Source organism: Bufo bufo, chromosome 3 (genome assembly GCF_905171765.1).
Source record: "Bufo bufo chromosome 3, aBufBuf1.1, whole genome shotgun sequence".
Lineage (NCBI taxonomy): Eukaryota > Metazoa > Chordata > Amphibia > Anura > Bufonidae > Bufo > Bufo bufo.
The window spans coordinates 104,319,118-104,346,339 of NC_053391.1; the positions used below are offsets into that span (position 1 = coordinate 104,319,118).

Here is a 27,222-nt window from a genome sequence, read left to right on the forward strand (position 1 = left end):
AAAAGCTCATTTGCATCCATTTCTTCCCTGCATTGCTGAGAAAACTGGCCTGGCCCTGTCAAAGTAGAGAGGGTTGCAGAGAATGCCGAGTGCCTAGGTGTAAGAGGAACACCCCTGTTGCTCCTAGAGTTTCATTTGCATATAGTAAAACATAATTTTTCTCAGTAATGCAGGCACATATGATGACAGATGCCCTTTAAGACCCTTCGATCAGTACAGCACTTTCAGTTTAAAGTACTAAATAACACATAAGAATATCAGTTCCACCAGCAAAAGCGTCATAACCATTTATGAATGGTAAGAGAAGATTATTGTTTGTGCACTGCATAAAATCAAAAGAAACAGAAAAAATTAAAACTGCAAAAATACATACAATTGTGGTATAGTATGACTGTTGCAGCCTCATTCATAAATGTCAAGAAACAAGAAGATGAGACAAATTTTATTACCACTCTCTTCTCCTTCCTGAGGTCCATAGTAAGTAAACAGTCGTTCCAAAAGGCTGTTCTCATTGCCACCAGGCTGCAATGCTTCTTCTTCCAGTAACCACAAAAGACCTCTGGCCTCGTCAGTCCTCGCAAGGGTCCTTACCTGCGATTAAAACCAAGTTCATTACCCAGAAAGCAGTTCTCCTGTCTAACCCTGTCAAACACTAGTTTGCGACTTATTTTTCATGTGCAAAGAAATGCAAGCACAAGGAATGAGATCTGCTAACAAAACCCCATTAATCAGGGTAACAAACTGCTCCATCCCCTCTTATCCGCAATCTCATTTCTCCAGTCCTCCAGGCAGCGCTGCCTCTAATTGCCAGCCTGATTTTCTTGATGAAATGGCAGTAAAGGGGATAAAAAAAAATAATAATAAAGCAGAAGAGTCAGCAGGGGTGATTCTCAGTCCTATTTTAAAAAGGCACTTGAAGGGAGGAATCAATACTTAATGCTCGAGATAGTAAAAACACATCATTTTGCAGTAAAACATTTTAGTCTGGTTTCTTGGCGCTTTTGAAAATTCAGTCTAGGTCAGACTACAAGGTAAAATTACAGCCCTCATTGTAGGATGAGATAAAGATCCTCAGTGGAGACATTGTCCCTGTACTTCCTTCACATTCACCAATTACAGCTCGTAAACTAGAGGTTTTTTTTTCTCTTTAACAGGTTTTTAAGATAGTTAGAACTTTATTGGTTTATACAGTATAAGTAAATAAATTAAATATATATTATATAGTAGTAAAGCTGGCCATATGCTTTCGTCCCAAACCCACCATGCACATGCAAGTTTAGCTCAACCAAGACTGCATGTGTTCTGAATATCGAGAGGGGAGAGGACAAAGGGATCCAACAGCACAATCCTTCTTTCCCTCCAACATCCCTCCATATAGGTGGTCAGCTGTTGACTCTGAAATCAGCAAGTTTGACCTGTGAAGTGCAGTACTAGATGAATAGTACTGTAGATCTCTAAGTTGTACGTTTATGTTCGCCCCCCATTCCCACACTATACGTTCACAAACCGGTGCTGGAATACATTGGGAGGACACATTCTCAAGTCCTCTCCATTATTTGTGCATGCCTCAAAGACGTCTTGCCAGTCATCAGTATATCAATGGTAGTTAAACGTTAACCACTTCACATCCGGGACATTTGCCCCCTTCCTGACCAGGACTAATTTTGCTAATCTGACATTTTATGTGGAAATAACTTTGGACCACTTTTACTTATCCAAGCCATTCACAGTTTGTTTTCTCGTGACACATTGTACTTCATGACAGTCATAAATTTTAGTTAATATATTTCATCTTTATTTATGAAAAAATCCCAAATTTACAAAAAAAAATTTGCAATTTGCAATTTAACATTTTTTAATTTCTCTGCTTTTTAAACAGAAAGTGATACCTCATAAAATATTTATTACTTAACATTCCCCATATGTCTACTTTATGTTGGCATCATTTTGGAAATGTCATTTTTTTTTTTTTAGGACGTTAGAAGGCTTAGAATTTTAGAAGCCAAAATTGCCAAAACCAACTTTTTAAGGACCAGTTCAGGTCTGAAGTCACTTTGTGGGGCTTACATAGTGGATACCCCCATAAATGACCCCATTGTAGAAACTACACCCCTCAAGTTACTTAAAACTGATTTTACAAACTTTGTTAACCCTTTAGGGGTTCCACAAGAATTGAAGGAAAATGGAGATAACATTTTAAAGTTTCACTTTTTTCGCAGATTTTTCATTTTAATCCATTTTTTTCTTTAACACATCGAGGGTTAACAGCCAAACAAAACTCAATATTTATTACCCTGATTCTGCGGTTTACAGAAACACCCCACATGTGGTCGTAAACTGATGTAAGGGCACACGGGAGGGAGCAGAAGAAAAGGAGCGCTGCATGGTTTTTGGAAGGTAGATTTTGCTGAACTGGTGTTTAGATGCCATGTCCCATTTGAAGCCCCATTTGAAACTAGGGGATAAGGTGCCAGTTTTATTGGTACTATTTTGGGGTACATATGATTTTTTGATCATTCATTATAACACTTTATGGGGCAAGGTGACCAAAAAAATTGGTTGTTTTAGCACAGTTTTTATTTATTTATTTTTACCGCGTTCACCTGAGGGGTTCAGTCAAGTGACATTTTTATAGAGCAGATCGTTATGATGTGGCGATACCTAATATGTATACTTTTTCTTATTTAAGTTTTACACAATAATAGCATTTTTGAAACAAAATAATGATGTTTTAATGTGTCCATGTTCTGAGAGCTATAGTTTTTTTTATTTTTTTGCGATTTTCTTATGTAGGGGCTAAATTTTTGCGGAATAAGGTGACGGTTTTATTGGCACCATTTTGTGGGACATACGCCTTTTTGATCACTTGGTGTTGCACTTTTTGTGATGTAAGGTGACAAAAATAGCTTTTTTTGACAGTTTTTATTATTATTTTTTTTATGGTGTTTATCAGACTGGGTGGATCATGTGATATATTTATAAAGCCGACCGTCACGGACGCAACAATACCAAATATGTCTATTTTATTTTATTTTTTCTATTTTTAACTTTTTTTTTTTTAATTCCTTACTTGGGGAATTTTTTATTTTTTATTTTAAACACTTTATTTTTTTTATTTTGGGGGACATTTAACTTAACCTTTTTTTTTTTTTTTTTTTCTTACTATTTATTTCTCCTGTAACCGGGGCTGATATAGTAGCCCCAGTTACCGGAGAAATACACCCCCCAGAGAGGCTGTACAGCACAGGGCTGATTGAGGTCTGTGAAAGACCCCACAGCTCCTGCACTCTCCGACCCCGGCGGTCACATGACATATACAGCGATCTAGAAGGCAGAGACACCTGGGAACTGTCCCTGCCTTCTCTAAGGCCCCTTTCACACGAGCAAGTTTTCCGCGCGGGTGCAATGCGTGAGTTGAACGCATTGCACCCGCACTGAATCAGGACCCATTCATTTCTATGGGGCTGTTCACATGAGCGGTGATTTTCACGCATAACTTTTGCGTTGCGTGAAAATCGCAGCATGCTCTATTTTGTCAGTTTTTCACGCAACGCAGGCCCCATAGAAGTGAATGGGGCTGCGTGAAAATCGCAAGCATCTACAAGCAAGTGCGGATGCGGTGCGATTTTCACGCACGGTTGCTAGGTGACGATCAGGATGGGTACCCGATCTTTATTATTTTCCTTTATAACATGGTTATAAAGGGAAAAAAATTGCATTCTGAATACAGAATGCATAGTACAATAGCGCTGGAGGGAATAAAAAACAAACAAATAATTTAACTCACCTTAATCCACTTTCGCACAGCCCGGCTTCTCTTCTGTTTTCTTCTTTGCTGTGTACAGGAAAAGGACCTGTGGTGACGTCACTCCGGTCATCACATGGTCCATCACATGATCCATCACCATGGTAAAAAATCATGTGATGGACCATGTGATGACCGGAGTGATGTCACCACAGGTCCTTTTCCTGTACACAGCAAAGAGAAGCCGGGCTGCGCGAGCAAGTGGATTAAGGTGAGTTAAATTAATTTTTTAATTTTTTTTAACCCCTCCAGCGCTATTGTACTATGCATTCTGTATTCAGAATGCTATTATTTTCCTTTATAACCATGTTATAAGGGAAAATAATACAATCTACAGAACACCGATTTTTCTCACGCGCGTGCAAAACGCATTACAAAGAAAGAAAAATGTCAGCCTGGGCTGTGTGGGCCATGTGTATTCTACAGGACTCTACAGGCACATACAACATGTGTGCCAAATATATTACAAACTGCTGACAAACGCCATTCGACTTCCTAAAAAGCCAGCACTTTATTGTTACTACATATAATTCATACAATTTAGAAGAGCATTTCATTGTTACGATCTACTTAAACATGACTGTTCTCTGTGGTTAAAGGCTGTGATTCAGCTATACTGTTCGACTCTAAATCTCATGGACGTGTTGGGAATAACTTCAGCTCTCAATCCTACGGAGACTTGCCGTCTCTTCATTAATGTAACATCTGACAAAACTGCTCTCAGCAATTCTGTCCAGATTGTTTATGCATGGCTGCGACACAAAATCCGGAATTACTAAAGTCATATCTATAGGAAAAGTCCTTTCTCCTCTGCTGTGGAAACTACTGTATCAGCTATCCATTTCATGGTTCTGTTACTATGCCAGAGCAGAAAAACTGAGTTGATGGACGCACATGTGAACGCAGCCCGACACAGTCTTCTTGCTGCTAAGGCTACTTTCACACTTGCGGTTTCCCTTTCCGCTATTGAGATCCGTCATAGGATTTCAATAGCGGGGGAAAACGCTTCAGTTTTGTCCCCATTCACTGTCAATGGGGACAAAACTGAACTGAACAAATTGGAATGCACCAGAATGCATTCCGTTACGTTTGATTGCATCCCCATCGCGGACAGAATAATGCTGCAAGCAGCGTTTTTCTGACCGCGGTACGGAGCAAGACGGATCCGTCATGACACACAATGTAAGTCAATGATGGCGGATCTGTTTTCTCGGACACAAAAGAAAACGGATCCGCCCCCCATTGACTTACAATGGTTTTAGAGATGGATCATTCATGGCTATTTTAGAGAAAATACAACCGGATCTGTTCAGAACGGATGCAGACGGATGTATTATTATGACGGAAGCGTTTTAATGGATCCAGCAAAAACGCTGGTGTGAAAGTAGTCTAAGCTATAACTAATAACTTGCCATTTGCGGAGGTCATCTACTGCATAGTTGCTGTTGACCAAGCCATAGCGCCACATATAGGTGGCTTCTAAAAATAAAAAAAAACGGCTGTGTCTGTACGCTGTCGACACTGGGTTTTGAAAAGGGGGCATGACAGTTTCTTGGCGCAAATGCAAACAGAAAACTATGGCAGCTCCAAGCTCCTGTAGATTTCATGCTGGCGCACAGACTGCTGGTGGATGTGCCTAATTTATGCCGAGGTGTGCACCCAGTCATAATTTAGGCGCATCCTCCAGCAGCGGAGGAGACTTCAAAGACAGGTGTAAAATGCCGGTCTTTGATAAATCTCTCCGATAATACTGTCACTGCTGGAGGCTTGGGAAGATAACAGTCTACTGGTCAGCAAAATGTATATTTTAGAGTAGCCTTCTGAATAAAACTTCAGTATTAAAGAACGCTACCATAAATGTCAATCAAAGCAGTGATTACTAAGGTTTAGCGCTGACCATAAAATAAATGAGGCATCCCAACTTCCAACCACAGGCCATTAAGAGGTAAAAGCAATTCATAAGGGACTTTATATTCATAGGCACCAATAATTTCCCATCTGGCTTCCGAAGAATTGTGGGATGGAATGTAAAACACAGTCAGACAGATCTTTGAGATTTAGAGAGCACTGACAGGGTCATTTTCAGTGATGAATGCTAAAATATTGGTATCAAGGACTTTAACACCTATTTCCGAAGATAAATTGTGATAAAAAGGAGAGCGCGCTGTCTTGCCTCGCTGCAGGAGAAGGACTCGAGACGCGCTGACAGACTTTCCATTGAGCACAACCTTCTGCAGTGAGGAGAGAGTGCTTCTTTCTCTTTGTTCTAGAGATCAGTGGGGGTCTCAAATTCTAAAACTTTGATATGTCACTTTTTAAAGTACAGGGACACTTTAAAGGGCTCATCTCATGAAGACAACTCCTATCCATATTTATTATTAGGGTCTATGGACACCTGCATGAACGGCTCCCATTCTGGCCGCTGTCCTGATTTCAGCTATCCTTTCATTATGAGGATGGCCGTTCATCTGAAGATTTTCCATGTAATATTATACGGTCGTGGCTTCCTGCAACTTCCCCCAGCAAAGTCAATTGTTTGTGGAGAGTGCTGGACCTTAGGTAATCCGCTGATAGCCCTGGGAGCCACATTCGGAAAAGAGCTGTCATTCACATTAAGATAGTTGTCTGAAATAAGAGAGATGCCTCCAAGATTATCTGACATCGGTCTAAGCTCTGGCTCATACAGAGGCATCAACCTCCATCTAGAATATGCATATGCCAAAGAGTATCAACCTCCAGCACTCCAGCTGTTATGCAACTACAACTCCCAGCAATCCTCCCTTCACTATGGGAGTTACAAGAACAGCCAAGTGCATGCTGGGAGTTGTAGTTTCACATCAGCTGGAGTGCTGAAGGTTGCTGATCCCTGACATATGCCATTACAGGTCATATGAACAGGGGTTGTCCTGATGGGAAACTCCTTTAAAAGGGGTTATTCCATGATTGATGGTAAAAATTAAAATCAGACAACATCATATTGTACATGACAATCTCTTTCTAACAAAACTAGAACCAGCCCTGTACCTCACATGGAAGCAGAGATCCCCCCCACTCATTGCTCCAGTTGTGCTGCTAATTTTATTTTATGCTGGCAGATCAGGGGGAGTGTCCTTTCTCAGAGGGCGTGTCCTTTCTCGGGGGCGGGTCTTATCTGCTGTAGCTCTTTCCGCTAACTGCCACAGCTTTTAACAGAAGATACGGCTAGTGGAAGCTGAAAATTTTTAACTGAGTGCATGTGACCACATCAGTGAGGTGGATGGAGAAATAAGGAAAAGAACAAACAGCAGGTGGCGCTATACAGACACATTTTATTGAATAGCTCAGTGGCTATACTAAATATTTAAAGTGTAATTGTCATTTCTGTTTAATTTTTTTTTAAACTCGTTTTATTGAAAATTTAACAATAAGCATGGTTCAGCATATTTTGAAGCATTGACACCCCACGCAGGGGGGTCTCCAGCTCCACATAGTACAAACGTGATACATAATGTGTCAAGTGATTCTCAGCAATATTTCGCTACTTGGCATCAAACAATACAGCATATCTACTTTCTAGTGTTTAGACATTTAATGCAATGTTACCCTCCGACACAGAGTGCAAGTGCACAGGTTGCAAGGAGTGATTTGAAGAGCACCACTCTCCCCACACTTTCTGAAATTTCCCTGGGCATTTTCTATGTATGTATACTACTTTTTCCATATTCATTGCATGGTTCATCAAGGTCTTCCATTGGTTCACTGTGGGGACTCTATCCGCCATCCACCTCAATGCTACAGCCTTCCTAGCCAGGAAGAGGGCTTCCCCTAGGAATATTCTCTGGTGATGTGTCCACTGTTCCTCCTCTAATATCCCTAGGATACATATTTTTGGGCAGGCTCCTATCGATACAGGCACTATCGTAGACAGAATCTCTAGAACCTTGTTCCAAAATACTTGTAAGTGTCTGCATCCCCATATCAAGTGCCAGAAATCAGCGCTCCCCTCTTGACATCTATGGCAACTGCTGCTAGGTAGTCTCCCCATCTTATAGAGCCTGAGGGGGGTTAAGTAGCTTCTATGCAATATGAATAATTGTATCAGTTTATTATTTACCGACGGGGAAACCTTAGTGGGTACCAACATAGCCTCCTCCCATTCTTCAGCATCAAGAGTTGGGATATTAACCTTCCATTTCGCTTCTACTTCCAATGGCTGAAGAATCATGCGATCACCTAGTAAATATGTGTAGAGTATAGAGATAATGCCCTTAGGTCCCTGCGATCTTAGCACCCCTATCAGAGGATATTTGGAAATGCTGCGACCTGTCCCTCTAAACTGATCATTTAGGGCGTGCCGTAACTGAAGGTACCGAAAAAACAAAGAATGGGGAATCTCAAATTTCTCCTGTAGTTGTTGCAAAGTTCGTAATACGCCCTCTTCATACAGCTCAGCTAATGTCAACACTCCGCATCCCTTCCATATCCCTGCACCCTCCAATGTTTCCAAGTGCGGCCACATGGGATTGTCCCAGAGCGGGATTGCATCTGGTAAATCTGCATACGAATTTAATTTGGCTGCTTTCCATATTTGGTTAGCCAGTCTATGAGCAGGAAGTAGTTTCCTGGATACTGTACTTGGGGACTCCAAGACAGGCCACAGATTAGAAAGATTAAGATATTCCCTCAACCAATATTCCGGTCCTGGTAGTTCTCCCTGTTTGACCCATGCCGCTATATATTTCAACTGGCCGGCTAAGTAATATAGAAAAAAATCGGGTAGAGCCGCTCCCCCCCTCGTCTTAGACCTCTGTAATACTTTCTGCGAGAGCTTCCTCCTAGCCTTTCCCCACACAAACGCCGTTATCAGGGAGTGCAGCCTGTCAAAGAAGGCCTTTGGTACCGGGGCGCATGCATGTGACAGGAGATACAGGCCCTTGGGGAGCAGAATCATTTTGACTAGGTTCAATCTCCCCATCACCGAAATCGGTAATGCCTTCCAAGTTTTAAATTTATCAATAAATAAGGACTCTATCGGTTCTATATTTCTCGTCACAGACACTCCAGGGTCCCTTGTGATCACGATGCCAAGATACTTAAACTGGTCCACTACCGGTAAATTATGTATACTCTCCGGCCACCCATGATCCCAAAGAGGCATAATAGCTGACTTCGTCCAGTTTATGAGCAAGCCCGAGTATGTGCCAAATTTCCCTATTACCTCAATTGCTCTGGGCAGAGTCAGCTCAGGCTCGTCCATAAACAGAAGGAGATCATCTGCATATAAGCCTATCTTCTCCTCTCTGTCTCCTCTAGAAATCCCCATAAAGGACCTGTCCTGCCTCACTCTTAATGCCAAATGTTCGATTACCACCGCAAACAAAAGGGGGGAGAGGGGGCAACCTTGTCTAGTACCTCTATGCAGAGTAAATGAATCTGACATGGTGCCATTTACTAGTATATTTGCCTTAGGTCTCTGGTACAGTATCTCCACCCATCTTATGAACCCTGGGCCAAACCCGAATTCCTTCAGGATCCGAAACAGGAAAGGCCACTCCACAGAGTCAAAGGCCTTAGCCGTGTCAAGTGATGCCATGGCCCATTCACGCCCCTCCGCCACTCCTACCTGAGCAATAACCTGAGCTCTCCTGATATTGTCAGAGGTGGTCCTCCCTGGCATGAATCCCGCCTGATCCTGGTGTACTATAGACGTTATTACTTTATTTAAACGAGAGGCTAATAATCTGGTTAGAATTTTGTAGTCTAAATTGAGCAACGAAATCGGCCTGTAAGAGCCACATACAGTTGGATCCTTGTCTGGCTTTAATATAACAACAATAGTTGCATCATATAAGGTCTCGGGCAGTTGGTGACGCTGGAATGATGCTGAGTACATCTCAAGGAGTTGGGGGCTAAGAGTTTCACTATATCTAGAATAAACTTCAATTGGGATCCCATCCGGGCCCGGTGCTTTCCCAGTTGGTATGTCATGCATGGCTAGCTGGATTTCTTCCAGAGTTATATCCTTGTCCAGGAGGGTCACTTCCGCCTCGCTAAGCTTAGGATGTTCCACCTCTGAAATATAGTTACTTAACTCCCTCTCCGTGTAGTTAGCTGCTGTGCTGTACAGCGATTGATAAAACCGTTTGAAAGCGTCAAGTATTCTCTGCCCGGATTCCTCCAATTGTCCCTCAGGGTTCAGAATTCGAAGTACCGGGGGGGACGACTGGTTGGCTCTAGCAATCTGAGCTAAAAGCTTGCCCGCTCTATCACCAGATTCAAATGACTGCTGCTTCATAAAGAACATTTTGCGTTCACTTTTCTCCTTAAGATGCATCATATACTCCCTTCCTCTAGTCATCCACTCTATCCTATTCCCTTCTGTGGGGTCCGAACAAAACAATACCTCCGCCTCCCTACATTTATTATGCAATTCTACTTCCTGGCGGGACGTGTCCTTTTTTACATAGGATATTGAGGACTTCAGACATCCCCTCAGGAAGGCCTTCAGGGTGTCCCACAATAACAATTCCTCTGTTTCATCTCCCTGCACATCCAGGAATACTCTCAGCTGATCGGGGATTCTATCATTTTTTGTCAATAAAGAGAGCCAGAAGGGATGTATTCTCATCTTCCCCCCTCTAGATGCAATCCCGGGAGTGTCAAAACGTGCCACTACTGCAGCATGATCTGAGGGTCCCCGCGACTCATAGTTAATTGCAATCAAGTCCGTATAACTAGCAGCATTTCCCAGGACATAGTCAATTCTCGAGAGTGCCCCCCTAGCGGGAGTGAAACAGGAGTATTCCCTCAACTGCGGGTTTCTAATCCTCCACATATCTATCCATCCCATTTCTGCAGCAATTCTAAACAGAGTGGTCGTCGAGTGAACTCCAGTCTCTCTCCCTTCAGGCGGCCTAAATCTATCTACCTCTTCCTGCATTACCATATTAAAGTCTCCCATGCAAATCAGCCGGGTTGAGGGATACTGCGCCACAAACCCCAGGATAACATGAAGGAGTGAAATACTCGCCGGGGGGGGATTATATATGTTAATTATTACATACGGGATGTGGTCAATAAAGCCATACGCCATTATATATTGTCCCTCCGGATCAGCAACTGACTGCTGCGGTTCCCACAGGAGGCCCTTGCGCACTAATATAGCCGCGCCTCTAGAATTTGATGAGCCATATGACTGAAGTGACCACTGAACCCATTGTTTTACAATTCTGTGCCCCGTGTCAGCCGTCAGATGAGTCTCTTGAAGTCCCAGAATGTGAGGGCTATAGCGTCGTATATGCGAGAACACCGCTATCCTTTTGTTCGGATTTCCAAGTCCCCTCACATTCCAGGACATCACTACTAGAGGTCCCATAGTACAATCTTAAAGTTATCCTTCCAGTAGTACAGGATGTCATCCGGCCCTTGTGGAGTAACCTCACCCATTTTAATAGTTCGCCCCCCTCCCACACTACTGATGCATAATTGATGTGACCATGCTTTCAACAACTTACAAAACATATAACATAACAGATAAACTTCTAATACCTCTGAGCAAACATCCAGTGCATGCATCATAGTATTAACTAGGTGACAATCTATATTCGGAGACCAGTGCGGGGTGAAGATGTTATGCCCGCACAGGTAGCCGAGCATTCCCTGGTCAATGTGAGTTTCATAGCTGCAGGTACATCTAAGCCTCAATAGGTGCAGACACTCATATTCAGACAGCCTGTGAATCAACATCTACAGTAGGACTATAACCATGCTTACAATGATCTGCTATCTGAAAGAGCACCATATTGCATTCAAGTAATGCATATTGCATTCAGGTAAAGCTAAATATTGCACCATATAATAAGGATAAACCACTCAGTGACAAGGCCTCTATAAAGTGCCTTTTCAGAACTCAGTAATACTTGCAACTCAGTCCCAGTGTTTCAGATCAGTGCATTCTTGGACGTCTAGCAACCCAGTCCTCAGCCTCCTTTGGGTCGGTGAAAAATATCGGCCGTTCGCCATCCACTACGCGTAGTCGCGCTGGGTAGGCCATCGAGTATTGCAAATTTAATTCCCTGAGGCGTCTCTTGACTAAGACGAAGGTGGCCCTCTTTTTCTGCAAATCCGCGGAGAAGTCCGGAAAAAGTGACACGTTGGTGTTTTCGTGCATCAATACACCTTTGCTCCTTGCTTGGCTAAGAATTAAATCTCGATCCTTCCAATTTAATAAACGGGCGAGCAGGGGCCTTGGCGGTGCGCCTGGAGGTGGTGGTCTGGCCGGTACTCTGTGCGCCCTTTCAACTGCATAGGCCGCTGAGAATGTGGCTGTAGGGAACTGGGCCTTAAACCAAAGCTCCAAGAAGCTGGCAGGATCTCTCCCCTCCGCTCTCTCTGGCATCCCCAGGATTCTTACATTATTGCGTCGGGCCCGGTTCTCCAGGTCGTCGCATTTCTGCCTCCATAATCCAACGGCTCTTTCCACCTCCGTCAGCCTCGAATCTAGCGGCCTGGTGTAATCCTCCAGCTCCGACACCCGATCTTCAGTGTGTTTAACTCTTTCCCTCAGCTGTTGCACGTCATGCCTCAACCGGCCCAGGTCGACACGCACCTCCTCAATTTTGCAGGTAAGGGAGGATTGGCAGGAGGAGATCGCTGTGAGGAGCTGCTCTGAGACCGCTTTCAGCGTTATCTCCGGTTCTCCAGCCTCATCATTTTCTATCTGCTGCGCGGCCTGTCCGCGCGTCACCGCTGCACGTGGAGTGGCGGGAGCCGCGGCGCCATGTTGGTTTTCCTGGCGGGCATATTCTTTAAGTTTGTCGGCCGCGGTCTGCGCCTTGCTGGGACCCATATCTTGGTTCCTGGGTTTCCTCCGTCTCCTCTGCACTTGCCACTCTGAGTCTGAGGAATGCAGCTTGGCAGGATTAGTCAGGATTGATACCAGGGACCGGAGCCGCTCTCAAGTGCGTGCGGTCATGCCGGCAGTTAGCCACGCCCCCTCATTTCTGTTTAATTTTAATATTGTGTAGGGAGGGGGATGTTAAACACTTTTGTAATGTACTTTATTAGTGAAAGATGTTTATTTCTACTAGAAAACAGAGTGTAAAGCTCTAATAGTGTTGCTAAGGAGAATCTGTCTTTAGCCTGCAGAACACGCCTGTATGTAACATGCAAGGGGGTTCAGCCACCTCTTGTCACTACCTCAGTCCCTGACCATGGACATGTGGCCTAACTACCACTGTCCATCATCCTGCCTATCTAACCTGTTACGCACAGACATATTTAGTGCTCAGTAAAAGCTGAAGACAGACTCTATTTAGTTACACACAGTTACAGCTTTGATAGAAGACTTCTTAAACCGAAATCACATTTTCAATTTAATTACCGGTACATGCAATTACAAAAGTATGCAGATGCAGGTGTTGGTTTATATTTTTTTCGTGACACAACCCCTTTAAGTGATAACCCTTTTATTAAATCCTATATCAAAAATTGGAGAATGAATCTCCTCAAAGCTTTTCACTGAACTTCTCTAATTCTCTATAAAGCATTTGGATATTTGTATGGAAATGACCGCACTGGGTCGCTGGAAACCCTCATTTCGTCTATGATTAAAGCGTTCTCTCCTAGCTCCAGTATGCCCATGTGTATCACAGTAAGCCTTTTACGTGTTCTTTAATGCCACAGCACACATTACGTAATCAGTCTTGCCAGCAGAAAAAAAAAAGAAAAAACACAAACATGTTAAGTTTGCCTTTGATCTTTAAATGACCGATCACGTAGAGCGAGGCTGCTGCGCAGGCAATCTACAGGAGAGCTCCGCATCTTCCAATACTGCTCAAACAGGTCACGGATCCTCGACTGAGCTATTAAATATAGCGTTTCCCCTTGAAGGGAAATGCCATTTTTGGAATCTTTCCTAACGCTCTCCTCTCATTAGAAGATTTATCTGCAGGCTGCCTGAGAATGAAAGCGAAGTTTACCTGACCCAGCTAATCTCCCCCGAGAAGCAGCTTTTCGGAGAGCTCGTCTTCCAGTGTCCTTGCAAAGGTGCATTTAAAACAAACTCTCTCTCTCCTTCCAGTGCTATGGTTTCTGCTTTAACAAGGGTTAAGATGCCTCTTTATTTAGAGGCCTGATGGAATAAATACCATATAAATTAAATATAAGGAGAAGATGAATAATTTATGAAGCCACAACAGGCTCTCCTGGGTGAAAATGCTTTACTGCTCCCTGCCTCTACCTTGGCTGCAGAACCTGCCAGATCTGAGCATATGGGTATTTATGAACTGCTTTGAAATGCAGCTTCTTAAGAGCTTCAGCCACAGACATTTATTGTCAACGTTTTTATGAGTCATGCGGCTGCTGTCACGTTCTATTACACTTTGCAAGTATTTCTGTTACTTTTCCTATTAATGTGGATCTTAAGTTAAGCAAAGCAGCCAAAGGAAGGTGGGGAGGGGGGGGGGGGAATAACTAGTTCTCCAGAGCCTCCTCTGAAGTCAGAATAAAACCCACTCGCCGCCACTTTACGCCTAATAAATTTAAAAGCTGCGTTTGATTGGATCAAAAAGCATCTGACGGGATAATGCTTAGAGACCGGCAGGATGTATTTCTCGATTCTCTGATTGTCATCAACTGTACTCATGAAAGTATATCTTCTATTTGTAGAAACGCACAGAAATCTTAAGGAAAAGGCGAGCACATAACCAAGGAGGATTCTAAAAAAGGAAATACATTTAAATTACTTTTTAGCTCTACAGTTTGAAGCTAGGTTATCTAAGAAAATTTTATGGGAACTAGGGCCGAAACGATTACTCGAATTAATCTATTAACACAAAAAAATTCTCGATGCCAAATTCTGGCATCAAGGGTTCGTTTGTGCCATGTGACCACGGAGCGTGAATGAAGCGCTTACTATTACTCATGCTCCATGGTCTCCCGCTGGCCAGCACGGCACGGCAGTGTCCTCCTGACGTACACACATCGTCAGGATGTTGCGCGCACTATGACCTGAAGCTGTGTGATGTCAGGAGGACAGTGCAGTGCGTGAAGAAGAGGATGGATGAGCTGTGGAGTATCAGTGGCGCCCCTAGCAAGAAAGGTATTTAATTTGCCTGGCGCTGCAGCTGGGCACTGATGGCTAGGAGGGTGAGTGGGGGAGCTGATGGCATGGGGGAGTTCATGGCACTGGAGGGAGCTGGTGGCACAAGGGAGGGGGAACTGATGGCACTGGGGGTAGCCAATGGCATTAAGGGGGGTGATGGCGGGGGGGGGGGGGGGGCTGATGAGTTTTCATAGAAAACATTCTTATAATTAGTTTTTGCTTACTAGAGTACTCGATTAATTATTGGATTAATCGGTAGTATACTTGATTAGTAGAATAATCCATAGCTGCAGCCCTAATGGAAACAATTTCTTTTCACATGCTGAGGTTGATGCGGTCCTACTGACCGCATTGGTATGTAATTATCAAAATGCTGACAAGTTCTTTAGAAGGGTTGTCTCACAGCAACTTTTTTGCTTTTATAACCTATATCAATCAGAGGTTATAAAGGTAATAATGTTGGGCGTCTGACCTCAGGTGCCATAACCGTTGCCAAAAACGAGAGGCCCCTTAGTGCATGTTCTTGACTGTACAGCACAGTGAGCATGCACGGTCCTTCTCCATAGATTTGAACTGGCCGTCAGAAGAAGCTGAACATGCTCACTCCGCTCTTTCGAATAGCAACTAACAAATTAAATGACATAATGTTATGAATGGAAGTTCTCCCATTAGCCGCAGAAGTAATCTAAAAGTAGAGAAGGACCATGTGGGGTCGTCTGAAGTCCTTATAAGACTTTGAGTTTACATCAGCAAGCTAAAGACTGCTGTAGTCTACAGCTTGTAAATGGGAGCGGACTATTCAATGTCATAATACAGCATTTACAGATCGGCTATTTTCAGCATTCCCAATGAATGGAAGGTGGCGCACATGCGCGGTGCGCCCTCCTTCACTTTGTGGGCTCCGTTCTAAAGATAGGTGCGGGTCCCACCACTGGGACCTGGACCTATCAGACATTGGGGCTATGGCTCCTAGTGATATGCCCTCAATGTCTGAGGTGATACGAACCCTCTAATGATATAGATTCACTTACACATCCAATTATACAGCTAAACATGAACTTCTTTCACCTGTCAATGTAAAGCCACTTACCTTGTACTCCGACCCTTGTTCTAAAATGCACATATAAAAACACAAACCATACAAGGACTTTTCCTTTGACATCATTAATACTAATTGATATATATTAAACAATTAATAGTTCCGCCATCTCTTTAGGACTTCCATTGTCCTCTGCCTTGCTTACCAGTGTTTGATGCGACGCTTGGTCTACAGCAGCTACTGAGCCAGATGTACTGGACTCAATTTCATCTAAAGCAAGCTCTATATTTTCCTAAAGGGGACAGATGAATGATTAGTATACATGAGACTACGATTGAAGTTATGACATCATTAGAGATCAGTCACGTTAACTAGAAGCTATATTCGCAGGCTGGTGCACGGGGTATCACTGCTACTTGATATAACGCCTCAAACATCAGTTGTAAAATGCCAGATTCAACATGGATCCAATCTGACAATAATATGTGATCCTAATGACACATGCAAAGAGGAGATATGATAATAATAACATTAATAACAGCAAATCATATGGTATGGTAAGCTGGAAAGCAAATATCCAACTAGACAAAAGCAAAAATATGAAGGAGACTCTTCTGAATAATGTATGGGCAGTGGCCGCCGAGTCAATCCACAGCAATAGAGGCAATTATATCAAGAGACCATGGAATCGAGTTAACAACTTTAAATACTTTGCTGCAGGAACCCCTTGCACCAGATCACTCAACCAATTAGGTTTAATTTAAGGTTCGCTACAGCAGTACATCTATCAGAGAGAATAAGAAATTAGGACTACGCTTAAGATCATCATTAACTGTGAAACTAATGAGAAATCATTGAAAGTAGAAAGCAAGAAAAAATAAAAAATAAACTAGGCATGCGAGGTGGGAGGAATTGGGTATAATGGACTTTCCAACTAGGGGACTACGGTAAAGATGTAAATCATTGGGATGAACACTTAAAGTGATGACATGAAACTGGAAAAAATATGACCGTTTCTTCCTGAAACACTGCCACTGCTGTCCACTGGTTGTATCTGGTATTGCAGCTATTCACGTGATGTAATATCAGATACATCCCATGGACACCAGTGGTGCTGGAAGGAAGAAGACACGTTTTCAATTTTTTTAAAACTCCTTCAACGAATGCTACTTTTCAAGGCATAAAGGCAAACTGCACCCGTAGCTCAGTACATAATACCATAATAGATGGTACATATTTTTGCTAGGAGGCGATAGCTACACAAAGATTTAAGTATATGGGTGCCAGCACCTGTAACTTCAAAAAGGGACCTAAACCTTTGGTGACACCACAATCGTGCAATGGCACTTCCCAGAGCGCTTTGTACCTTTGGGTGCTTTTCCAGCATATGGAGCATGGATGCACAAATAGTATACGGGATCTGTACTCACCACACTGAAAAAGCAGAGCAGATGAAACCAGACGGTGCAGAGAAGCGCTGCTGCACGATCATGGTTCCACTAAAGGTTTAGGTTCCCTTTAGGTTAACCTATCTCTAGAAGGGAGCTCCTGAAGTAAAGGAGAATGGTGAGCTTGGCTATCTTCGTAAGTCCTAAAGAAATGAGTGCACTAGAGAGTGCACTACACAATAGCAGACACGGCTCCATTCCCTTCTATAGAACTGCCGGAAATAGCCAAGCCAGCGCTCACCTATTTTCGACACTCCCACAGAAATGAAGGGAGGGTGGCCGCACATGTGCAGTTCACTCGTTCACTTTGGAAGCTTCGTTCTAGAGATAGGTGTGGGTCCCAGAGGTGGGATCTGCACCTATGTGACATATCCCAGCGATATGTCACCAATGTCTCAGGAGAGACAACCCCTTTAAGACCACGTTACGTGTGTGCTTTCTTTTGCACAGCTTCAATATTTTTTTTATGTAGTGCCCATTTACAGATTTTGCTTTTTTGCCTTTTTAAATATACCTGCAGGAATTCTATCAGCATAGAGAATATCTAGAGTAGACACAGCTAAAGACAAGTTGAACGTTGGTTTCATATAAGGAAAGCTTTATTTTTTGCTAATTTTCCGTATCAGGACTAAAAACTAGAACTAATCCCAGAAAAGAAGGAAAACATTTCCAATGGAAAAGCCTTCCTTGTTTTTTACAATGGAATCTATTCTAGACGGGTTTTTCTCTGGGTTACATTTGCTGGGTTCCATTCATAATTCCAATGAAGTGTCCTCAAAAAATGTTCTCTTATCTATAGTCTTTTTTTTTTTTTTTTTAACTACAAAATAAAATGGAAAACACACAAGCTTATACGAACAAGCTCCCAGATGCCATCACTAAAATCAGGCAGCTTTTAGGAATTCATCATCCATCATAAGAAGGGGAAATTAAAATCAGTAAAAATGACAACCTATGTAACACACTTCTACATTATATTTTGTTGATAGGTTAGGGCTACCTGTCGACTATTCTCAGTGAAAGGACACCACAAAGTGTGCACATTTACATGAAGGTCACATTAAAAGCAGTAAGCAAAAAAGAGACTATGAGATGTCATAGGAAGGGAAAACAAATTATATCATCAGGTTTATAAAATCAGTCCAAAGCAAACTCAACTACTTCATCTAGAGGGGAGATTATATGATAGAAAACATCAGTATAGCACAATTTGTAGTATCTTTGTTTTCATTAAATTGTAGGATTTGTGATATCATGCTGATTCTGTTTTTAGCATTAGCTGAACACATGATCTAAAATGTATTTTCAGCTCAAAACCAAGCCACATGCTAGTCACAAAACCTAGTAAACCACTGGGTGAATTCACAAAAGTCTTGATATGTCATAGAGACATTAAAAGTTTAGTTTGCTGGGGGTCTGAGCACTAAGATGCCCCATTGACCCCTAGAATGAGGTAAGAGAAGTGCACACACTCATTGCAGCATGAGATGGGCTCCATAGAAGTGTAGGGGGCAATCCTCAGCAATGACGAGCGAGAGCGCGATATGCGTGCGCTTCTCGCTCCTCGTTCTAGAGATCGTGGGGGTCTCAACGCTCAGACCTCCACCAATCTAAAACTTCTGATATGCAAATACCTCTTTGTATCTCTCAAGTTCCTGGGCAAAAGTCTTCTCATGAAACAGTGCTTGTAGCCTCTCCTGTGCATAGTTGTGACAAAGCTCCTCAAAAGTAGCACCGCGTCCCTGTTTGACCAGCTCTGGGTTCTGGAAGCCTGGGGTGTCTACAATCATGATGGAGCAAAGGGAATGCTGGCTGGATTTCAAGGCTCTGTCAAAGCAACAAAGAAAAAAAACACAACCGTAAAGGATTACAGAGAAAATTATAGAAATAGGATAATGTTGTGTGTGAAACGTGCTGGCACGTATCCACAGAGGATTTCTTCAGCTCATTTCAGGAAGAATAATAAGCATAAGCTTCTGCATATTCACTTACGCCGGCTATCAGCTAAGATATTAATTGTACAAAAAATAATAAGAAAATTATAAACAGAAATGTCGGAGCTTTGCATATCTATAATAAACTGGGCAAATGTGCGGCGCTTTGCACAAAGTACACATTCCCTGCCAAGTTAGTAAAAGCCTCATCCAGAATTTAACTGCACATATAAAAGACTGGAAGCATGGCTATGAACATAAGAACATAAATAACTTCTGGCGAGGGCAGCAGAGTAATGTTACCCTATGCACTGCAGAAGAACCCTACAATCATGAATCTCTCCATGATGAGCTCCAGAGCAGGGATTCCTCCGCACCCCCTCACATAGAGTGATTTATACGCATCCATCGAGTGAGCTCTGATTAACCACTACAGATAGAGGGCAATGCATTCTCATGTGTGTCTTAACACATTCATCACAGAGCACAGGTTTACAGTCTTCAGCCTCTAAACTGCTCAAGTGGCGGTATCATTACCTGGTGGTCATTACCTACTCACATTGTGGAGGTTTTTTTTTTTGTTTTTTTTTAATAAAGGCACTGCAGGTGCAAATAAAGCAGGCAGCTCTACAGAAGGGAATGCGATTAGCAGTTTTATTGTAGGTTTACATGTTGGGCTATAGTATTCAGTCTGCGTAATCTAGAAATTAACCTCCGCCTACTGTGAATATGTTATATAAATGGGTACACAACCGATAGATTCAGAAAATATAGTGACCATGGTACGCAATCTTTCCTTCTCCTGCCAACACTTAGGCCTCATGCACAAGACTGTATGTATCTTGCAATCCGCAAGAAACGGATCCGCAAAAAATACGGATGACATCCGTGTGCATTCCGTATTTTGCAGAACGGAGCAGCTGGCCCTTGATAGAACAGTAATATTCTTGTCTGTAATGCGGATAATAATAGGACATGTTCTATTTTTTTTTTTTTGCGTGACGGAAATACGGACATACGGAAACAGAATGCACACGGAGTAACTTCCGTTTTTTTTGCAGACCCATTGAAATGAATGGTTCCGTATACGGAAAAAACGGAAAGGAAGTGGAAAGAATATACTTTTGTGTGCATGAGCCCTTAGTTTGTGCAGGGCTCCTCAAATCCAGCTAGAGACCCATAAACTATTTATCACAGCTTAGCTGATGAAAGGGCATCTGTCAGCAGATTTCTACCTATGACACTGGCTGACCTGTTACATGTGCACTTGGCAGCTGAAGGCATCTTTGTTGGTCCCATGTTCGTATGTGCCCGCGTTGCTTAGAAAAATTAAAGTTTTAATATATGCAAATGAGCTTCTAGGAGCAACGAGGCCGTTGCTTTTACACCAAGAGGCTCAGCCCTCCCTGGACTTTGACAGGGTCAAGCAATGTAAACGTGATCACTCGTGGCCCTGACTTCTCCTAATGTCTGGCACTGGATACTTAAACATATGGTATAGTGACAGACATTAGGAGAAGTCAGGGCCAGGAGTGATCACGTCTACATTGCCCGATTAAAAAGCAGCGAGTGCAGCAGTTGCAGAGAGAGCAGAGCCTCTAGGTGTAATGGCAACGTCCCCGTTGCTCCTAGAGGATCATTTGCATATATTATAACGTCATTTTTCTCAGCAGCGTGGGCACATATGAACATGGGACCAACACCGATGTCTTCAGCTGCCAAGCGCTCATGTAACAGATCAGCCAAGTCATAGGAACAGATCTGCTGAGAGATGCCCTTTAAAACGCAGTCTACAGAGCACCTTCTATGTGTGGTATCAAATTTGCAAATGGCACACTTAATAATTTTCACAGATCTGGGACTACTATAATCCCCTGTATCTTAATAAACAAACTAGTAGGTCTGGAACTAAGCATGCTCGACCAGCAAACTGAAGCTAGACTACAGGCAGTGAGCTACAAACCTCACATTTTGGGTCAGTTAAAGGGGCATTCCAGTAGGCAAAAGTTATCCCCTATCCACAGGATAGGGGATAACTATCAGATCGGTGGGGGTCCTACTGCTGGTGTTAGTTGGTTGTAAAACTGTTCAGATATCCAGGTAAATTGCAGTATTCACAGTTGATTTGAAGACAATTGGGCCCACTATTCGAGTTCCTGACACTGCGCACCAGATGCCAATTGTCTGATCATAAATTGGTGTTTCGTGAGTCAAATGGGGATCTTCAGCAGACCAGTACCTCGTATTCTGCGAACTTAAGGGACCTGATAAATGAAACCAAGCTTCGGCCGTCATGAAGTACAGTAATGGGTCCACATGTCTGTCAGCAATCATCGTCCGCACCAAGTCTAGTCGGACTCTCTCAGTTCCTGCACACACAGTTTCAGGTTCAGAGATTTCAGCACTCGCTGACACGTTGTTCGTGATGCACCAACTTGCTGAGACAGTCTTCGAGTTAGATTTTTGAGGGCTACTTGCAATCCGCGGCTGAATTTCATGCACAACTTCAGCCGCCCTGATCGATGAAGGCCTCGGTTCCTTCATATTTTTAACAGAGCCAGTTTGATGGCATTTCTGAACCAGACTGAATACAACGTTTAGCTGGTGGCTCCGTTCCTGGGTACTTGTCGGCAAAGGTCTCTTGCATTTGCTTTAATCGATCTGCTTCGCACATAGCCTTCCACAATCACTATTCGCTGTTCCAGGGAGAACACCATCTTTCTGATACAATAGGCCACTTTTATCAAACTGAATAATAAGTCTTAGTTGCTCATAGCAACCAATCGGAGCTCAACCTTTAGTTTGATTTGGAGATATTGGAGGAAGGCTACTTTTTCGTGGGCCACCCTGTATATGTATTGGGGGAGTCAGGAGACATAGCTGACAGTGAATGAGCTGTTGAAGGTGTATGGACACCATAAGTGGTCATATAGATTCCATTACAATATATTGAGTATTTTTACTTTGTAAAGTATACATTCAAATAGGAGTGATTCTGTATACTGAAATACCCCTTTAAATTTTATACATTAATACCATAGGAATTTTGTTCAGACCTGCCATGCAGAAGAGTAAATGTGGCGCAGTAGGCATGGTCTGTGAACAGACGCTCTCCTTCGGCCTGAGCGTGCAGCGTAACTTCCACTCAAGTGAGAAGTAAATCACCTGCCTGATGGATGGTGGCAACACAATCCATTTAAAAGGAGAACATGAACAGCAGTGACTGAGCTACAAGACCGATGCCCCAGTCAACGGCATGTTAAACACTCTCCTATGTGAATACACCTGGGACAAGACCAGAAGTAGCTGTGGAAAGTCATTACAGCTCATGTGCAATGACTACTAATGGTAGAGGGAATGGTTAGGGGACACAATTTTTGCACCTATGAACCTGGCTGACCTGACTTAGCAGCTGAAGACATCTGTGTTGGTCCCATGCTCATATGTGCCCACGCTGCTGAGAAAAAAGATTTTTAATATATGCAAATGAGCCTGTAGAGGCTCTGCTCTCTCTGCACTTTGATTGACAGGGCCAAGTGTGATGATGTTCTCACTGCCGGGCCCTGCTGAAGAGCAGAAGACTGCTAAGGAATGGCTGTAAATGTTGTGAAGGTCAATCTACTTCCAGGGCTAGGGCTATGCGATGCCAATGAGTCGCGTGACATATAGGAAAAAACGACACTGCGACATTTATGTCGCACAAATGTCACGCGACATATTTTGTAATGTTAGTTTACCGTATGGAGTCGCAGCATTATAAAGAATGTTGCACGACACATGTCGTTGTGTAGACCTAGCCTAATACCACATGACCACTGCTATTTTGGATATAGTCATAAGATCTCAGTATTCTGTACTTTATTGGGATTTGCTAATTGGTAGACATTTTTTAGGAGATTTATTAAAATATCTCTTTTGCTTATAGCAACCAATCACAGCACAGCTTTCAATAGCTATAGTGAAAATAACAAATATGAGCCATACCGTAAATGGTTGTGGTGGGCAACAAAGTTTCCATAAATCTCCCCATTTATGTTCTGATTTTCACTCCATTTACTAAACTAAAAGGCCATCAAAATGGCATATCTTATCAGAGCAGATGCAGGTCTTTCTCTGCACATTTAGGGAAAATAAAACTCATTTTGAAGGCCCATCTGCAGTAGAACGCAATTTCCACATCACGGCCATACTTATCCCTGTCAGTTTAAACAGGCCTCAGTACTGCAGTGTGCACGCTTTATGCATTTTAAAGCAGTTGCTACAGCATCAGGTGAACAGATAAATCTGCAAAGACATCTATCCATCCATAGGAGGCGCTCACCATCTTGTACATTATGTAACGTAGTAACTGAACGTGCCTGTTCCTATTTGCCTTGCATTTTCCTCACTATTAAAAGCAGTAAAGTGCTACATATTTCATTGTTTTATAACCGGCTTTTATGTGCTCATATCTGAGAAAAAGAATTATTACAGTCATTCAGCTTCACTGAAACTATGGAAGTGTACACCTTAAATAACTACTAAAGCCAACTGCAGGTGGAATAAATCTGGGTGTACACAGTAACATCCTGCTCCTGGTTAAAAAACAGGTAAGGGTCTAGAAATAGTATAAATGACTAATAAGTAAAGTTGCCAGCATCATAATTTCTGTGAGAATCTACTTGGACCTCCATATTCAAGTTACTGTAATTAAATTTTTTTTCGATTATAAAGAACTTTGTAATATATCTCATCATCAAAAGATTCCTTCTTGTATCAGCCTCAGATCAGGCTGAGTTTACTGCTCAGATTAGTCTTTAGCCTGCTCAATGAAGGATCAGATTACATAGAAGTCTATAGGGGGCAGAGAATAAGGAGAAGGGAGGGGCTGCTGGAGACAGGCAGAGAGACACCAAGACTGCTACTGGTTGGTATGTTAATTACTGTCTTAAATATAAGGTGACTAAACCCTGAAAAGCATTTGGAAAAAAAAAGTGTAACCCGCTAAGAAAGGTTTGTCTTTAGCTCTTTTTGCATGTACATCTGAGAGCTGCTTGAGCAGTTTTAGTAAATTTTTTGCAGTCAGAGAAATGTCTCCTACCCCACCAGGCCCTTCATCTTTGGCTGGGGACCAACTGTGTACCAGCATGACCTTATAGCCAAAACATCAAATTTGGGAAAGGGTGGGGCTTAACTTCAATGGACACCCAGAGCACAGTGAAAGCGATGGAGACTGGAAACCTCCAATATCACGTTTGCCTATATAAGCCAGAAGAAATTTTCACTGTCTGTCTATGCAAACCTAACATTCATCAGTGTTGTAGAGCTGGATTACAAGTCTAGGGAAGGTGCACACACTATCCATATAATGATACTCTTACATTATGCATGTAACCCAGGTTTCCTGCCTAGCAAATCTAGCTAGGTATTCTACAGTACTGGAGATTTAACAATTTATAAATATACTGATCTGGCATTCTGTAGTCTGGGAAAGTTGGGAAAATATCTCTGTGGGGCGTGATGGGGGCATATAGGTCACATAAAAGACACACAACGCTGCAGCTGTACAGCTTTTCAGGTAGCTGGAACGGCATGTTGGTCTAGCTATATGAAGGGAGTTATCACTACATAACTAGGCCAATTTGGAAATCATCAGTCTAGAAATACTGGGTAACAACATTTGCAGAGACATAATGGAGGCAACAGTTGGTACATAATTTCTATATATACTATGAGGGTCATTTATTAATCTGAAATACGCCTACATTAGGCATATTTCAGGCGCAGCTTGTGGTGCAATGATTAGTTGCGCCACAATCTGCGATTCTCCCCACTCACAACAGGTCTAAAATTGCGGGAGTGGTGCGGGCGAGAAGGGGCTTTTACTATCTTCTACTCTGTTTTAGGTGTAGAAAAAGGTCTAAATGTAAGACCACTCAGAAGTTGTCTTACATTTAGAACTAGCGGAGGACCACCTGAAGTTATGAAGAGGCCAGCGCCTCTTCATAACTCAGGCTGATCCACCGCCAGTTTAGGGGTTTATTAAGACCGGCGTCTAAAACTTCGTTATAGAGTCAATATACCTGTTTAGCAGCGAGATGAGCAGTGTAAACAGCTCAGAGTACAATCCGGAGGCCATCCCTTCCAAGCACTCCAAAGCAGACAACTTAGAACCTGTAAACAAGAAAGGAAAAAAAAAAAAGGAAAAAAAAAAATCTGAGAATATATACAAGACATAATTGCATAACAGATTTTATTTTTATAAGCTTCTAATTCCCTTTAGTAGAAGTCAAATGAAAGTCAAGTCCCATTTTTATGATTTTAATAATGATGGTGGAGCAATCTGCTAACAATCCACAGGGCTGCAAACAATGGGACATGACTGGGGCAACACGGTAAACCATTCATCGTAACTTGGCTGCTGTGTGGCCCTGGCCTTACAGCCTAGAAGTACAAGTGAACTGTAATCGGAGAGGACAGGTACACAGACAGTTAAGTAAGGTCAGCATGTCCGATCATAATGTAGGTCACTGTTATGGCAGTACTCAGTCGGGGGCACCTCGTTATAGAGTCACTTATGTACCGTACTACGGTTTTGTCTAAAAAGCAACAGCAACATGCTTAAAAAAAAAAAAAAAAAAAAAAAAAAAAAGAAAATGAAAAGAAATGTCAGCCGAACATCTGAGGCAGCTAAGGAGAGGTTTCAATTAAAGGCCGGGAATTCTACATTTTAAAAAGGTTAAGAAATGTAAAGTCAACTGAAAATTGTAGAGATTATAAAAAGTGAATAGAATTTTGGAGTCAAGGCCATCTTTTAATATTGTGAAAGAATAATGAAACATAGCTGTAAATGTCATTATTATAAAAGAAGAAGCCCCCTTCTTTGGCAAGAATATAAAAGTTAAAGACTCTAAGTTACGATTAAAAGGACACTCCACTTTGGAGTTACAGACTTTATTAGAGAATTGCTTAAATAAGGGTTGCCAATACTAACATTATACTATTAGAAAGCTTCTTTATGTAGGAAGCACTCCAATGACAACACACAGGACAGTCATGTACCCAGCAGACTACAGCCACTGACACCATACTACAGGCTGTCATAAAACAGCCTGGTCTACTGACTAGGCATCTGTGTTGGTCACATGTTCACAAGTGCCCGCTTCACTCAGAAAAAAATTGTTTTAATATATGCAAATGAGCCACTAGAAGCAATGGAGGCGTTGCCATTACACCTAGATTCTCTGCTCTCTCTGCAACTGCCACACCCTCTGCACTTTGATTGAAATCACCAGGCAGTGTAAACGTCATCACGCCTGTCCCTGTCAATCAAAGTGCAGTTGCAGAGAGAGCAGAGCCTTTAGGAGTAACAGCAACGCCCCCGTTGCTCCTAGAGGCTCATTTGCATATATTTAAACTTTATTTTTCTAACCAATGCAGGCACATATGATCATGGAACTAACAAAGATGCCTTCAGCCGCCAAATGCACATGCACCAGATCAGCCAGTTTCATAGGAACAAATCTGCTGACAGATGCCCTTTAAGCAATTCCTTAAAAGAGTTGTTTCACCATGACAAGTAGGGATGAGCGAACTTGTGTACAAGATTCGGATTCTCCAAGAATTCAGTTATGGATTCCGCTAAAACGGACCGTAACTTATACTCCATGGTAGCGGAATCCATAATGGCATATTGGCATTCTTAGATAACCCGAACCTTGCACGCCGAACTTGAAAACACAAGCCTTGCATTTGCTCCAAATGAGCCAGAGCAGAAGCCTCCTACATGGAGGAGCCTCGAACTTAAGCCAATGATGTGAATGACCAAGATACACTAATATATTTTCCTTTGCAGCATCCACTACATTGCGTTCAGCGCTTCTTTCATATAGTCTGGGGAGGATATTGGCATGTCTGCATAGTAAATGCAGGTA

At 42.5% G+C, this 27,222-nt stretch overlaps 1 protein-coding gene across 20 annotated transcripts in view; it reads right to left on the minus strand.

The window, feature by feature from the left end:
- The window catches only part of MYO18A (myosin XVIIIA), a 316,966-nt gene that overhangs the window by 142,815 nt on the left and 146,929 nt on the right, over positions 1-27,222 (minus strand). For all 20 annotated transcript variants that reach the window (XM_040423434.1, XM_040423435.1, XM_040423437.1 and 17 more), the window contains 4 exons: positions 25,372-25,462; positions 19,010-19,202; positions 16,133-16,219; positions 450-591 (listed from right to left, as the gene is read on the minus strand). In XM_040423434.1, the coding sequence (XP_040279368.1) occupies positions 450-591; positions 16,133-16,219; positions 19,010-19,202; positions 25,372-25,462 (513 nt within the window). The remainder of the gene's footprint in view (positions 1-449; positions 592-16,132; positions 16,220-19,009; positions 19,203-25,371; positions 25,463-27,222) is intronic.